The sequence below is a fragment of the Lepisma saccharinum genome, chromosome 1 (assembly GCF_977018435.1).
Source record: "Lepisma saccharinum chromosome 1, izLepSacc3.1, whole genome shotgun sequence".
Lineage (NCBI taxonomy): Eukaryota > Metazoa > Arthropoda > Insecta > Zygentoma > Lepismatidae > Lepisma > Lepisma saccharinum.
This window is the reverse complement of record NC_139229.1, coordinates 205,812,607-205,829,646: the sequence shown is the minus strand read 5'-3', so window position 1 is coordinate 205,829,646 and position 17,040 is coordinate 205,812,607. Positions and strand designations below refer to the sequence as shown.

General features: G+C 34.2%; 1 protein-coding gene across 3 annotated transcripts in view; it reads right to left on the bottom strand.

Moving 5' to 3' along the window:
• LOC145978414 (NACHT domain- and WD repeat-containing protein 1) overlaps nt 1-17,040 on the bottom strand; it is a 583,318-nt gene that overhangs the window by 18,320 nt on the left and 547,958 nt on the right. For all 3 annotated transcript variants that reach the window (XM_083111046.1, XM_083111037.1, XM_083111043.1), the window contains 9 exons: nt 15,903-16,031; nt 15,258-15,389; nt 14,814-14,937; nt 14,199-14,386; nt 9,465-9,667; nt 8,122-8,296; nt 6,541-6,684; nt 2,139-2,329; nt 347-540 (listed from right to left, as the gene is read on the bottom strand). In XM_083111046.1, coding sequence (XP_082967172.1) covers nt 347-540; nt 2,139-2,329; nt 6,541-6,684; nt 8,122-8,296; nt 9,465-9,667; nt 14,199-14,386; nt 14,814-14,937; nt 15,258-15,389; nt 15,903-16,031 — 1,480 coding nt within the window. The remainder of the gene's footprint in view (nt 1-346; nt 541-2,138; nt 2,330-6,540; nt 6,685-8,121; nt 8,297-9,464; nt 9,668-14,198; nt 14,387-14,813; nt 14,938-15,257; nt 15,390-15,902; nt 16,032-17,040) is intronic.

Below are 17,040 nucleotides of genomic sequence, written 5' to 3'. Positions count from 1 at the left end.
CTTCAGTGTACTATATCCAAGGAAACAGATACATTATATCATACAATTGCATTCAAAAAATTATGTATGAAACTAAGAGTGACAAGTAAAACAATGTGAATTTTAATATAAAAAATATATAATAAAGAACAAAGGAAAGACATTAAAAATAAGTAGTCTTTACATGGGGCACAACTATAATAATTACTTTCACAGAATGCAATAGAAAAATAGCATGTCTCCCAACTAGTGAAATAAAAATGTATTGATAGAGCCTAGTCTGTGAAGAGATTAGCACCTGTTCCCACAAATATATAATTATGAAAATTAGTGCAAAAAAGGGTCAAAAGAATGTCATCATATTCACCTGTTATCTCCATTTCCACAAACTGAATACTTCATGTTGTTTGTTACAGCAAGACATTTTCCTGGACCAACACAAGACAGTAGAACCATTCCATTGTCTGCATGCCAAACAATGAGCATACCTTGCCGATCACTGGATAGAACTCGTCTGCTGTCCAACATGACACTTACTGCTGTTACAGTGGCTTGGTGGCCCTGCAACAACCAAGGAAACAGTTTCAAAGCAGGAGTAATTTGCCAATGAAGAAGATGCTGATCTATGATTAGCATGAATTTAACCTGGAGATTGCTTCAGGCTTTGTTTGTAATTTGCAGCACAATATTATTATATTTGGCACCACTACTATTTGTAATCATATATATGTTTACTTTCATTTAGACACACACATAGGATGTCCCATAGAAATTTTACCAATAATCAAACCCAGGTTTCTGGCACACTGGCCATTGCTCTACCAACTGATCTATTGAACTAATAATGTTCTTGCCCGATTTTTGCAATACCCAATGGGCACTGGGTGTCAGCACGGTGCCAAATATTTCCCACCTGGGAGCTGTATTTTACCTTACATTCAGGTTATGTATGTATGTACTATACAGAAAAAAAATGCAGTGAAACAACAGAAGCAAGAAATCAGATGAATGCAGGGTTGGCTCAGTAGTCAGATGATAGAGCAATGGCATTGTATTCTGGATTTGAATCTTGGTCAAGCATATATTATTGTTCACTTAAATTTCTACATAAATATGTTTGCTTCTGTTTCCCAGTGTTTTTAATTTAAAACATAAAACAATTTCTAATGTAAAATAGTTATTATTGTAACCATATTTATTAAATTACAAATGTAATATGTCATGACTTAGATTTTAATGAGAACCTGGGTAAAATATTAAATAAAATACAGAAGGGAAAAAAAAATGAAAATTGAACATGAAAATCCGAAGTTGCTAATTTCTCCATATTAACAGGATATAAGACCTGGAAATGGATTAACTAATGTTTATCCATTCTAAGGCAGACCAAAAATGTCATCAGAAATGGAAGACCAGTGGGGTTGGGTGATACAGCCCTCATTGAATGTCTTGAAAATTACATACTTCATACAAGTATAATTTCATTTCAGTCACAGCACCTTCGATTAATTATATACCGATAATATCACCTTTCCGAACCATTCATGACAAAGAAAACAATTGCTTTAATACAATGAAGACATGCCTGTCAGTGCCATAAAAACTAGTGGTGAAAGTAGTGCATCACACCATGGCCTCCATCCAGCATTCTTTGTTTTGAACTCAGAAAAACACTACTTTCTATTTTTGTACTACATTTAAAGGTTTACTACAGTAGTTACATTTTTTACCAAGTCTATTTCTTTTCTAACTGACAACAATATAAGTTTAATACTTCATCTCATCATTTACCATTTTCTAGTCATTCACACCATCTAAATTTCAGCACATGGGGGTGACCACAGTCACAGTTTCTCTCCCTTAGTTACATTTTTTTAACTGTTTAAAGCATAGTAAACACACTTCTTTTATACTCTGGTATAGTGAGAATGCTGGACAGGGGCAACACTTCCCTGGTCAACAGGTCTCCAGGGAAAAAAAATAAAGTAGATAAATAAATCATCTTTTAGACAAAATATGCATTTTATTGTAGTGTTAGTTCCTCTCCCTGCCTCTCTGGTGCCATAGCTGCTCTGAGAGAGGAGGGCTTCAGCCTCAAAAGCCCCTCCTCCCTCCTCACTCACAAGGAGTTCCCTAATTATTATGCCACATGCACTAACCTTAAATGATGAAACTACAAGGCCAAGTGTGAGACCCCACACTCTTGCTGTTTGATCTTCTGAACCAGACACTGCAAACAGTCCATTGGGAGCAAACGCAACACAAGTCACTGGTGCGGTGTGTCCTTCAAGTGTGGAATGAAGTTCATGGGAATTCAGTTGCCAAACATTAACAAGGGAGTCGATAGATCCTGTAGCAGAAATATTAAATAGCACTACTAGGTATTTATCTTCTCCTGCAGATATGAATTTTTATATGTACACAACCCAAACACATAAATGTAAGCTGACAACATTGCATTATTGAAAAGAAATATGTACAGTACTTATTTATTCTTGAATGTAACTCATGAAGTCATGAATACATATGGCCAGTGGTGGACGAAGATGCAAACCAGTATGTGCAGTACAGTCTTTGAAGGGTTATGTTAAAATTTTTTAAAAATTCATTATTTTTAATGCTATATGATAGTCCATGACAAGGTTTAGATGTATTTTCCTGTAGTTTACAGTTATTACAAGCATAAGAAAACAGTTTTTCGTTGTGACGTTTCAGGAGAACACATGCTCCCTTCATCAGACATTTATTTTCATTTTGACTGAAGATACAGCTATAACAATGATTAGCAATTTTTTAAACAAAAATAATCCGTTATATAATGGATGTTGTCAATGTTACATTGTTGTAATACAACAACTTAACTGTGAAAAGAAGCAGTCTGTTTTATTTTTATTTCAGATAAAAAAATTTTGATCACATTATTTTTTTATTTTTAAAATTATGAATCCCAAAAATATAGTTGCTATATTACAACAATGTAACATTGACAACATCCATTATATAACTGATTCTTTTTGTTTAAAAAATTGCTAACCATTGTTATAACTGTATCTTTTGTCAAAATGAAAATAAATATCTGATGAAGGGAGCGTGTGTTCTCCTGAAACGTCACAACGAAAAACTGTTTTCTTATGCTTGTAATAACCGTAAACTACAGGAAAATAATTCTACAATGCAAGCAATGCATACATACAAGAAAAACTAAGGTTTAGATGCATGAGAGTCTGAGAATGAGTCTAGTATATTGCAAGAATATTATTATTATCAACAATATTTTTTCAGAAAAAAATACAGCCCCTGGCCAATGCATACAGCATGCAACAAGCAACATATTGAGGAGAAAACACTGCATCTGGTATAGAAAGACATTCAATGCACTACTTGAGGGAAGTGATGATGCTAGAGGGGGGCAATAGAGTACCCCCCGAGTTACACTCTTTGCCCTCCCCTTCTGCCCCCTCAACTAAAGTTAATGAAATATCGAATAATGAGAGAGATAATTTCTAAGAGGATGACGATTTTCACATTGTCTAAGTGGTGTATTCTGTATGATATCACTTTTCCTGCTTATAAAACCAACTTGACTAACAAAAATTAATTTTGGTTTAGTATATATATGTGTGTGTGACATTCGTTCAAGATTCCAGCGCTGTCCTGTAATCATTGCGATTAACCTAAGATGTAACCAGAGAAGAACTGGAAAAGGGCGTTAAATATGAATGGTTCATCACTAGCATTCTGAGGACCACAAAATTACTGGTATAAATATTCAAGTTATAAGATAATTATATAAATGACAAAGAAGGTTTCGAAGAGTTTAATTTTCTCGCAAAATAAACATGACATTGGAAGAAATTAATTTTTTTAAGTATTAGAAACAATGAAAGTCACTTGGTATAATGCAATTCTCCTGTAGGAGAATTCTGCTATGTGTGCTTTGGAGAACACATTGACCACCTTCGATACGTCCAAGACTTGACATTTAAAGTAAAAGTAAAGTAAAGTGCTCCCCTGTGCATAGCACCATGCCATGAAGGCATATAGTGGGTGTGGGGGTAACGCCCCACACTTTCTTGATCCGGTCGTGAGTGAGGGTGATGTGATCAGCATCACACCCCTGACTGCTTTTACCCCCCAGGGTTTCCCCCAGGTACCCATGTTATTCGACGCTGGGTGGGTGCTGGGACCGCTTCCATCGTTAGAAAAGTTCCCGGATTTGAACCAGCCGGGGATCGAACCCGGGACCTTTAGCATGGTAGTCAGACACATTACCGACTGAGCCACCGTGGCCACTTGACATTTATTCTTCTCAATAGCAAGGACAGCCAAATCAGGCAGTTGGCATCCAGCATCCTGTTTCGAGCACGAAGGTTTCAAACACGAAAAGATTCTTTCACACGCTGCATTGGAAACTGGGATTGTTGCAGAGAATACAACTAGAGTGAGAACCTCGTGAAATGCCAATTTATACTTTCCTAGGACTACTTTTGATCCATTTTCGTAATGCTGAAGTGTTTTGGACCTTTTAGGGAAATTATATCACAGGAGTAAAAATCTTACAGTTTCTCATAATTTAAGAAATATTCTGACCCTGGTGCACCTCTCACTCTAGCAGTCCAAAATATGTTTGTGCTACACAATTACAGGCATCTATGGAGTTCATGGAAATAAGTTCTTTGATTTTGATATGTGCAAAGAGCGAATTTGCATCAATGATTGAAGGGCGGCAAATCCTAAATAGAGTTCTCTTACCTGCCTGTGATACAAATATCTGTCCTATTTCTTTCTCACAATCTGACATCAGTGCAAATACTTTTGCCTCTTCCACTTCCTGGCTTATTTGCTGAGAATAAGTGTAGACTTTATGCAGATTAATTTGTTTTGAACCAAATTTTGAGTTTTAAGGTTCAAGTTCCGAATAATATCACCTCATTTTGAAATTACCTTGAGAAATTCTCTTTGTTAAGGCTTGCCTCAGACACATCATCTCGAAAAGCAAGTCCCTGAATAGTAAGAAACTGCGATGCATCCACAAAAACTGACATGTAGTGTTGGTTTTCTTGAATCACCTTTGAAAGTTTTCACTAATTAGTGTTGCAACTAATGAACTACTATTAGAATAATTTGCCCCTACTACAGGTGGTCCTCAGAATGCTCATGATGTTTTAAAACCATTCATATTTAACACTCTTTTTAAGTTCTTCTCTGAAAATGGAATGAAAGTAATCCTAGGAAAGTATAAATTGGCATTTCATGAGGTTCTCACTCTAGTTGTATTCTCTGCAACAATCCCAGTTTCCAATGCAGCGTGTGAAAGAATCTTTTCGTGTTTGAAACCTTCGAAAAAACCTTGCTTCAAACAGGTTGCTGGATGCCAACTGCCTGATTTGGCTGTCCTTGCTATTGAGAAGAAGGAATGTCAAGTCTTGGACGTATCGAAGGTGGTCAATGTGTTCTCCAAAGCACACATAGCAGAATTCTCCTACAGGAGAATTGCACTAGACCAAGTGACTTTCATTGGTGCTAATACTTAATAAAATTAATTTCTTCCAACGTCATGTTTATTTAATTAATTAAACTTTTCAAAACTTTTTTTTCATCATTTATATCATTTATATAATTATCTTAGAACTTAAATATATGTATCAGTAGTTTCGTCTCAAGACGATGAATTATACAATTATAAATGGGGAAACTATTTTATACCATATTCTACCTGTCTTTCAAACCTGAAATAGGTCACTAAAAACAATGCAACTTATGGCAGTTTCCACGAATATAAAAAGAATGGATGCCTTTATTATAACAAATCATATGGAGATAAACTCCTAATCAAGAACTAAATTCAGGTAGTAAAGGACGAACACAAAACACCATACAATAATATAATAATAATAATAAGTATTATTATTATATATTTATGTATATTATATATAGTATGTAGTGTTTTCGGGCATTTTAAGGTAACTGCCCCCTACAATATTTTCTCACCCCCTTCTGCCCCCCCCCCAGCACCGTCACTGTTTGAGGAAACATTCTTGTTCTAACCAATTTATGTTTGTATGAAAATGAAAATATAATTTTTCAATTACCTTTGTTCAGCTATGGAGGATAAAGTACATTTTGCAAATTATTAAATATAGAAAGCTTATAAGACAAAAAGATAGCAAGACAAGGATATATATTCATTACCTCCCCTATATATAAAAGGACCAGAATACAGTGCAGTTGGTAGGATTATCACATTTGAGACCTGCGTCTGAAATCCAGAGCGAGATCTCAGGAATTTTTCCGTTAATGTCCCTACATAATCTGAGTCTTCACATTCTAATTATTATGCAACTAAATATAAGTTGATACAATCAAGCCCCTAAAACCCTGTTCTGAAAATCATGCTCTCATCTTGGAGGTAAAGATGGCCAGAGAGTGATGCTGATTACATCATCTCCACTATGGTTGAGATTAAGAAAGTATCCTTATAATTCCATGTAAAGCACATGAGTCAAATTTGCCATTTCATCTAAACTTACAAAGTATTGTTACAAATTTTTTGAGAATTACCTGTAACTGCCAAAGTTCCATCACGTGAGACATCAATACATGTGATTGCACCTGTGTGGCTTTGCTGAGATGATTTCGTATTTGGAACATGTATTTTGCCTGTATCATCCTGACGAAAACTCCAAAAGACTATTTTGTTGCCACCTATATGAAACAAATATATTATAATTGACAATATCACATACACATGTTAATTGAAATGACTTTAATGTATGGATATAAAACCTTTACAATATCTCATACAAAACTACATATTAACCAAAATTATATTATAATAGTCCTACAACCCTTTCTAGTGCTTTAACTTACAATTTACATGCATAACTATGGGAATTCCATATTTTAAAGAATCCTCATAGGAGCAATTATTCCAACTGTTGCTGCCTTTAAGGTTGAGTTCCTTAAAAAAAATCTATTCACTTATTTTTATTAAGATATGCATGACTTCAGTAGTATTCTTAACAATTCATTACATTTTTCACCTGCTCTATTATGTAAAAGCAAACTTCCATGAATTATTTAGGTGCCACCATGACAGACACAATTATAACACAAGAAATAAAATTAATTTACTAATACCTGTACACAATACAATTTTATATGAAAAATGACCTAGGTACACAGGGATTCTCTTGCATAACAACCTACCAAACCGTATAAAAACAATTGAAACCTGCAAAGCTTTTAAGAGACAATTATACAAGTATTTAATGGAACATTGCTTTTACTCAATTGATGAATATCTAAGCATGCAATAATAAAATTTCCTTCTATCTCTTTATTCTCTTATATTCTTTATTTTTTTCATTTTTTTACTTTTCACTGTATACATATATTGTATTTTATTGTTATACTCCATGATATTTTATTATATTCCATTGTATTGTACTGTATTGACAGTATATTATTGTTCTAATGCTCACGGTATTGTAAACGGAAACTGGTAACATTTCCATTGCAGCATAACAGCCTATATGTCACGGTATTTTACTATATTTCATGTGTACATATTCTGTATTTCATTGTACTATTATATTGCAAGGTTTAAGATACTGTAAATACAAATTGACATGTTCGATATCACTGCATGTAAATGCAAACAATGTAATTCATGGACGAAAAAAATCAATCAATTAATTTCATGCGCTGAAATCTTCTAAATCACTGGAAATATGGTGTGAAGAATTGAAGGATCTATGCATAACATATTGTAGCCAGTATTATGCATTATAAATCACATTGTTTTCAGTATATTAACCCTACTGTTGAAGTGTAGTAGCCACAAAGTATGGCTACAGTTGGGTCTCAGTAAGTTTCATAGTTCACAGTAGAAGAAAGTTGAAAACAGTAGAAATTTCCAGCAGATAAAAACTCTGTGTAGGTCTATGGGAGAGACAATCACCCCAATAGCCCTTCCTGTGAACCTTCACCTGCCCTGCTTATATAATGTTATGCAATGTTACAAACAGATAAAATTTTCAGTTATCCATAGAAATTTCAATTTTACACTTTCACAGAACTCTTAAGTTGTTAATTATCTTACAAACTCAAAGAGAAAAATAGCATATTGTCTTCCAATACCTGCACTTAACAGAAAGTCATCCTTATCTATAGCTTTGACTCCAGTAACTGCTGGTTGATGACTTTGCAAGGTGCGAGCTAACCTTCCACTATGCATATCGAAAATGTAAACACGGCCATCTGCACCACCTATTACTGCTCTACAATTATCATGTGCTAAGCACAGTGACCGAACCTGGAACAAATGTACATTATATTGTTAATAAATCATTCTTCTTGTATGTACCTCAATTTTTTAAAAATATTTAAGAGACAAGTAAATACAAAAATATCAGCATATCCAAGAAATAATTAGTATCTTATTTATTCGAGCATTTTAAGAAATCAGAATAAAGATACAATGTTAAGTAAAGTGCACAAGCAAGTAAATGAAATCTATATGTTGTATGTTTAAACAAGCATCTTGAAAATAGTTATGATCCAAGTAAGTGTGAAAGTGTATAAATACAAAGGACTAATAGAAAGACAATACAAAGTGAAAAAAATACCTCTTTCTTAACAACAAAGAATCTCAACATTAATTTTCTTTGAAATGCTAAAAATGTTAATTCATTAGAGATTGAAATAAGGTAGCTGTGTAATAAAATATGTTCTATACTATCATTGGCGTATGTATTTCACCAGATAAACCAACTTTTACACATATATAGAAATTGCAGCAAAATTTGAAGTTGTCAGACTTCTGACTTTGTTTTACTTTCATGTCTGTATTGGTGTTTTATTTCTATTATCTAATTAATATCCAATAAATAAGAATTGTTGCGGCAAACCAGGTCAAATTTTCCGAATATGCCACTGTATACTATCCAGTTAGGGACACTTTGGTGAAGCTTGTGGAATATATGGTATATACCTATTAGAAGACATGACTTTTGAAATTATTATGTGAAAATCAACAGGTAAAATTTGCAAATATAAATGTTCCACCTCTTCTATTCTCACAAAAAGTAATACAGAATGCAATTTGTAGGAAAAGAATAGAAATTAAAGCACAATGTCATGCAAGATTGCAAGGATTTATCCTAGACACATCAATTGCAAAATACATTCATTTTAGTGCAGCATATCAGTATGAATGTTACCAAAAATTCACCTTTCCAATATTTAGAAATTAATTTTACATACAACATTATGAAATGTCTCTTTCTAGTTATTGTTTCAGATATTTACATAAAATACATTATTGTACATTAAGTTACAAAATTCTCACGATTATTTTATAATGGATGTATAAATGCCTTCTGACTGATTGATCACTGTGCCAATGAAACTTATAGACAATGTTTATGAAAATATCAGGAACAATGCTTTATTGTAATTAATTCTATTATCCTGTAAATTACCTGAGACTTGTGCCCCTGAAGACAGTGAATTTCAGACCCTGTTGCCAGGGACCGTAAATAAAGTTGATTGTCCTCGCAAGCAGCCAGAAGGAAGACTGAGTCATTAGAAAGGTCCATCATTGCAACAGGGGATGGAAGATTAATTGTGTTTAAGAGGTTAAAGTTTTCCAGAGACCATAGACAAACAGTGGAATCAGTTGACGCTAAAGAATAAGACATGTTTCTTGTTAATAATAGCTCATTGCAAGGCACTTTCTACCCTCTTCCAAAAATTTGTTAAGAGGAGTAGATAATATTTATATATATAAAATTTTGTTTATGTCAATCTTGTGCCCCTGGCTTATACATACACTATCTGATCAAAAGTATACAGACATTCTATTGCAATAGTGAATTGAAGACTAGACATCACAGTCTGATAATAATAGAAAGTGGTGCACCAGCAGAATGGGGCAGTTACAAGAACATGATCATTGCATGCCACATGTGTAAAAAGTGTGTCAGGGTCATATAAACCCTTCTGCATTTGCTGAAATCGACTTTTAGTGATGCGGTTGTGAAGTGGAAATGTGAAAGAGTAAACACAACAAGATTGCAACTAGGTAGGCTGCATATACTAACAGACCAGGACCATATTGTGTTGAAGAGGGTGGTTTGCGAAAAAAATACCAGTTATCATTGGAAACAATCACCTTGAGTACCACAATTCACTGACAGTACAACCAGCACAATGAATGTGCACTGAAAGGTGAGAGAAATGGGATTTCACAGTCGAGTAGCTGCTCACAAATTCCAGTGTGAATGTTAATTACCATCTGAAGAGGTGCAAAGAGCAATGCCACTGGACAGTCAAACAGTGGTAATGTGTGATTTGGAGTGATGAATAATGCTGCACCATGTGGTGGTCGGTTGGTATGGTTTGGGTGTGGTGTATGCTTGGAGAACAATATCTACCTTCATGTGTCGTTCCTGTAGTGAAGTTTGAAGATGGTGATATTATGGTGTGGGGAATATTTTCCTAGAATATACTCAGTTCTCTTGTAACACTGTATGGCACTCTCAAAGCGACAGGCTACAAGGAAATTGTGACGAGTTGTATATTTCCTATGGCAGAGGACTAGTTCAGTGATGACCACTGTCTATTGCAGCATGGAAATAAAGCAAGGACTTTGCATGAATGCTATGCGATGCATGCAGATTTGAGTCTCCTGAGAGAAGCATAACAACTTTTCTCCTGAGATTTCAGCCTGTGTGTGGAACTGGTGACCACCCACCATCATGAAAATGGGGAACTATGAATGAGTAGGTTAACCCGGTCAAGGAAATCTAGAACAATGACAGGGTGTTTGTTGCGTTGACCAGACATCAACCCTTAAACTGATTGGATGATCTTTCACCTTGGCAAATGGGAGTGAGGCCGGAAGTAGGTAGGTAGACCCTCATGGGCTGTTATGCCACAGGTAACAAACATAACTGTGCATGAATGGTTTGAGGACCATCAGCTTCCTGAAATAGACTGGCTTTCCCAGAGTCGAGATCTAAACCCCACAGAATGCCTATTGGACGAATTAAAACATTGACTACACTATAGACCCCAATGTTCCACATCAGTACACGGTCTGGCTAAAGCTCTTCACGAAGAATGGGCTGCCATCCTCTAGAAACATTAATATGCCTTATGATCATCGACAAATCTTCCTGGGAGAGTAGGGGCTGTCATCAAGACAAAGAGTGGCCCACCCCATGATAATGTCCATTACTGGGGAGTGTGTCATGGAAAAAGTGTGACTACATTTTCAGGTAGGTGTCCAGATACTTCTGAATCAGATAGTGTAGTCTAGTGACAGTAATAGAAATGAAAACAACAAGAAAATTAGGGTTAACAGAAACGAACCAAACATGCTACTGTCAGAGTCTATACAACCCAAACAAGCTGACCTAACTTAGAGAACTTTAAATCAAGTAATCCAGAAACATGTACATAACATTTCTCACAAAAGAAAGAAAATAAAAAGGTTCGACAGAAGTGGAAATAATGTATTGTAAGATCTTCAGAATGTATCCATTATGTAGTACTATTTCCTGATTAAATTAATGCTATAAAGAATGTGATGATGGAAAAGGTGGAGAATAATTTGCATACTGTGACTCATGTAATGCTTTCATTCAAATAATGTCTAATGCTATGAGCTGAGAAATAATATAGGGAATAAAGCTACAGAATGCACACAAACAATATAGAAAAGTTTGAAAGAGTAAAAGTAGTGGAAGAAGGTAGAAAAATTGTACAACTATAATTTTGATATCATAACTCTTTTCATGACTCTTTTCACTGTACACTTTTTCTACTTTTTCATCTTCCTGGTGAGAAGTTTTTGAAACGTCTGAAGTGCTTCCTACTTTTGTATTTGTTTGTTATGCATACTGTTAGAGGTGTTATAGGTGTGGCCTATCTGCTATAGAAGAGTGTGAAATGATAGAAAATGTACATATGAGAAATTGAGCCATTAGAATATGGAACAGGATGTGAAGGACTTAGTAATTATGCAATTTGGTTAGAGATTGTTGAAGATTTGATGGAAGAATACTATTTCTTTTAGAGACTATTCTCCATCAACGGTAAGAATGAAGTTCATGTAAACAAAACCACATACTTCTGAGAAACAGTGTTATAAAAGGCACACCTGTTGGTTCCAGTGTTATCTTGCCTCTAAATTTAAGCTGTACAGCTCATAATATAAGGTCACACAACTTCAATATAGCAGCTACATTGAATATTATGGGTATCACAGGCACTGCATTCCTATATGCAAGATACATGGCCAACTACTATTCAAATAACCAGTAGAATTTATCACAAAATGTATTTGTTTGCACTGACTTAAATCTTCCAGAAGTCAAGAATACTACTGCTGAATCTCTCTTTGGTTTAAGTTTAATGTTGATACTTGAGTACACAGTATTAATTTCTAACAATGAAGGTCACATAAATGCAATTGTACTGTCGGACTTTTAGTTGTTTTAATTTTCAAACCATAAACAAAATAAAACTGCCTACACAATATGAAACGAGAACTCAAGAAGGTTTTTCTGCAGCACACTGATGTCTGGGAGATTGAATTTTCATAATTCAAAATGATGACTGTTCATGAGTAAAAAGTGTACATAACTTTCTTAAAAGAAAAAAAAAAACATCACAATTCAACATCACTGCAAGACAACTCAATATTGAAGAAACTCACCTTCAGATAATGATTAATGAACATTTGTTTCTACATAAAAAGTTGGAAAACACTTGGAATGGAATTTTGAAATTGATTATAGTTTAGAAATCATGTGTGTCATAAAAGGCACACATGTTTTTTAGCATTCTGCAGTGCTGGTTTAACAATAATAAAACTTTTTGAGTTACCCATTCATGCTACATAGACAGTTTTATTTTGTTGTTCCCAGTTTGAAAATACCAGGTCACAGAAATGCCAACAATAATTTTGAATCACATTGTACTATGATGATTCAAAAGTTCGGAGACACACAACATTCACATGCTCATCATTTTACAAGTCACATTATACAGTTATAAGCTCGTAGATTAATGTATAAAATCTTTTGTGTTCATTTAAAATTTTGAATTTAGAGGAATTTTAAATATCTGGACAAAAACGTACAATTGAAGGTGCTTTTACGAGGAAAGAAGGATTGCAATTGTGACAAAGAATTGTGGCATGAAATCAGCAAATCCATTGCAGAAGAATGGTTTTGGAGCTTCAAATATAGAAGCATCAACCTGGAGGACAAATAGTGGTCTGGAAGCTCCTGCTCATTAAAACCAAGCACTGCTTCAAAGTATTTAACAGGAACCTGCCAACAGAACTCACAGACTGTGTATATTGCATTTGAATCTTCACATCTCATGTTTGCCACCCATACCCACTAAGCTTATAGAGCAGATGACCTTGAGAGGTGTTCCATAAACTGATTAATCAACAGGCACAAAGGATGGTAATACTTTGAAATCAACTGTTACAAAATCCGAACACTTGGTCCTGTCATTGGGTTATAAGTGAAGACCAAACAGGGACTTTTATTCAAAATCCAACCACACAAGGCCAATGAGTGCAATTCAGGTGATAGATCCAGTGGTTCAAAGGGGCAGCCTCAAATACAATATCCTGCATCAGGTGTACTTTTGAGGATCCAGTAGGATTCAATGCACCAGGATCTGGCTCCAAATGACAGCCTTTTATGACAACTTCTGTATTCAGAAACTGGATGAATTCTGCACACTCACTATCTAACAATGATCAATCAAAGGTAGGTAGGTACCCTCATACCATGATACCCCAGTGAACTGGCCTACTTGTTGCAAGGAGTGGCTTCAATTTTGGTCGACACTGAGAACAGGATCTGTAAGTTTTTATCAAAACAGGTCAAGTGGTGTTGCTGCAGAATCAAGAATTGCCAGAAAAATAGGCCAACACCATAGATAGTGATTGCACTGAGAATGGATATTTGTTTATGAGTTTTGTCTTTACAAAGTAAAAGTACATAAGTGTCTGGAAACTTTTGAATCACCATAATACATTAAAATATAATCAATCATTATATCAAGGCAGTAAAACAAAATAAAACTTATTTCTAATGCATTCTCATTGCAATTGTTTTTGTAATTTCTGGAATAATTTATGAATAAAATTTATAATAAAGAATAAATAAAACAAGATGTCACCAGACCAGACACGAGCACATCGTCAGTGGAGTTCACAGCAAGGGCAGTGACAGGGCCTCGATGATGGTCAATCTTCATAACAACATCCCCCGTGAGCATAGATGTAATGATGATTCGACTGTCTTCTCCACCGCTTACAATAACTGAATTATTTATGGCAGGAACCACACAGAGAATGGGAGCAATATGCTCACTGAAAGAAAAAGAAAAGATTGTCATTTTCTATGTCATAGTTCAAAATTAATGCTTCTGTGTCACAGGAGGTTTTCTTCAAATTTAAATCACTTGGTAATATAACGTTAATTTGTAATGGTCTTAGTATATGAAAGTACATTAGGGATGTAACAACTGTCCATTATTAAAACAAATATTTCACTTTCTTAATTATCCTTACATATTTACGTCCCTGTTAGATATTTTCAGAAAAAAGAAAATCAATTCAGAATTTTTTTAAAACTATTAAAATTCTATTCTTAAAGTTGTTTCATTTCATTGTCATTTGTTATTGCCATTGAACTGTTTTTCTATTTTTTCCCCCTGCAATTTTTACCATTCTCATTTTCATTTTACTAATAAACTTCCTCTTTTTATATACAAAGGTTATAGGCTATGCTACTTACTATATTCGAAGTTTCAAATTCAATGTTTTGAGATCCCAAACTATAATAGAAATATCTTCTGATCCAGTTAGCAGGTACTGTGATTGCTTTGTAACAGCCAGACACAAAACAGGACCACTGTGGCCTGCAAGAAAGTGTAAAACAAATTGATCTGTTCATATTACGAATAGCAACTAGATGATTATTTGAATTTTCAAATTGTATTGAATAATAAAATCTATGTTAAATTGCATGAATATGAAAATCACTTCAGTTTCAAAAGGAGTTTTACAGCCTGAAGTGGAAATAGATTACTTGTTGCAAGCAAAGTGTGATTGCATAATAAATTTCCTTATATTGTTTTTAGAAAATAGCTTTATCATTTTAACAAACTGTCTTCTATAATACTACAAAATGTTTATTTAGAAATTTATTTATATTATTAAAAATAATTTATCAAAATACCTTTGAAAGTATGGACTAGAGTATTTGACATTACATGCCACAACTGTGGATCTCCTGTTGGGGTTGTAATGACCACATGTTGTCCTGTAGGTGTTGGCTGAATTAATTGAACACCACCAGGTATATTCAAACCTACAAAAAATAAAGAACTTTGTGATTATTTAAAACGAATTGAAATTAAAAACAAATTTATTGAGGCACAGACATTGAACTGATAATAACTGCATTACTTGAGATTGTCTAGTAATCAAGTATACAGAGAGCTTTTGTGAATTTCATACTATAAAAATACCACTCGCTGCTTACCTGTTGTCTGTAGTTGATATTTTTGTATAGAAGTACATTAGTATCAAGTAAAAAATCAGTAAACTTCATAGCAAAAGTTTAAATGTTTATAGTAATCATAATTGTTTTATGATTACAATGATCATCCATAAAGTAAATAGGTAAAATCTATGATAACATATTAAATTCTTTCCAGAAGTTGCCACATGGCAATCAAGTGTATGTATAATGCACACTGTTTTCCAAACATTTGTTTTAATTAGCAGGAACTGTAGTTTGATAACATTTTAATGACTTACATGCACTGATTAAAAGGAGAGAGAAAGTATTAATTTCAGAAAAAATAATTATTGTACATACTTTTAATTTGCAGTGGTAGAGGAGGCTGTAGCCACCCATTCAGAGGAACTAACAAAGGATCACTATATCCATCACACCATGCCATGGCAGAAGTTATCATTGTAGCAACCAAATCACCACTGCCATCAACTGAAATGGTACCAAATTATAACTCATTATAATCTAACAATGAAATACCGAACTTTTTTTTTTTTTTACATATTTATGCAAAAGCATATAAACATGTTAATGAGGAGAACTTGTGAAGTTTGTCAATGTTATTGGTTACGATTCATTTATTATGTAAAGCACATGCACATGCATCCCATCTTCTGTACACATGCACAGATAATGTTATCATCACAATATTATAATAAGCTCTTTCTGTTAACATGAAGTCTATTACCTTTAAAAAGCAAACAGAAAAAGGAAATTATTATGTGATAACTGTTTAAACTTTAAACCGCCGGGCGGGTTTACGGAAGTAACCCCTGTTTCACAACAAGCAGAATGTCAGCAAAGCAGACATGAAAATTTTTGGATCCAATTTTTGCAATTGAAAACAATATTGATTTAATAGGGCGCAAATAATTTCACTGGACCCCATAACATTCTCTCTTTTACCACTTTTTTTAGATCATTCGGTGCCCTTGGCAGACTCCCGCCGCCCCTAGCTACAGCTCTGAACTTGACGAAGACGAGAAAAGCAGATAATGCGAGCGAAGCAATATATGTAGAAGTATCAAGGTGCAAATAGCGTGGGAATTTTACCTAATTCGTCTTGTCACATATATGTGACAACGGCGAAAAGAGCCTTACTTTGCGTGACATATATATGTGACAACGGCATTTTAATTAATCTTCACAAGATTTCACTTAACTTTTTACAGTTTAATAACTTGGTGGTAACAATAATATTTTATGCTTATTTATCATGTAAATTGACATGCAATCTTTATTGGATATTACATCATTTACTGCATACCTATTATGTAAAGGGTATCTAAACAACAACTGATATTGCTAAAATCAAGGTCATCTGCAGAAAGGGAACAAGCCAGGATTTTTTCCCAGGGTGAGAAGAGCAGGGGACAAGCAATACATTTTTCCTCAAAACACTTCTTCAGTTTGAAGATAGCATTTTCCTGCAATGATCCAT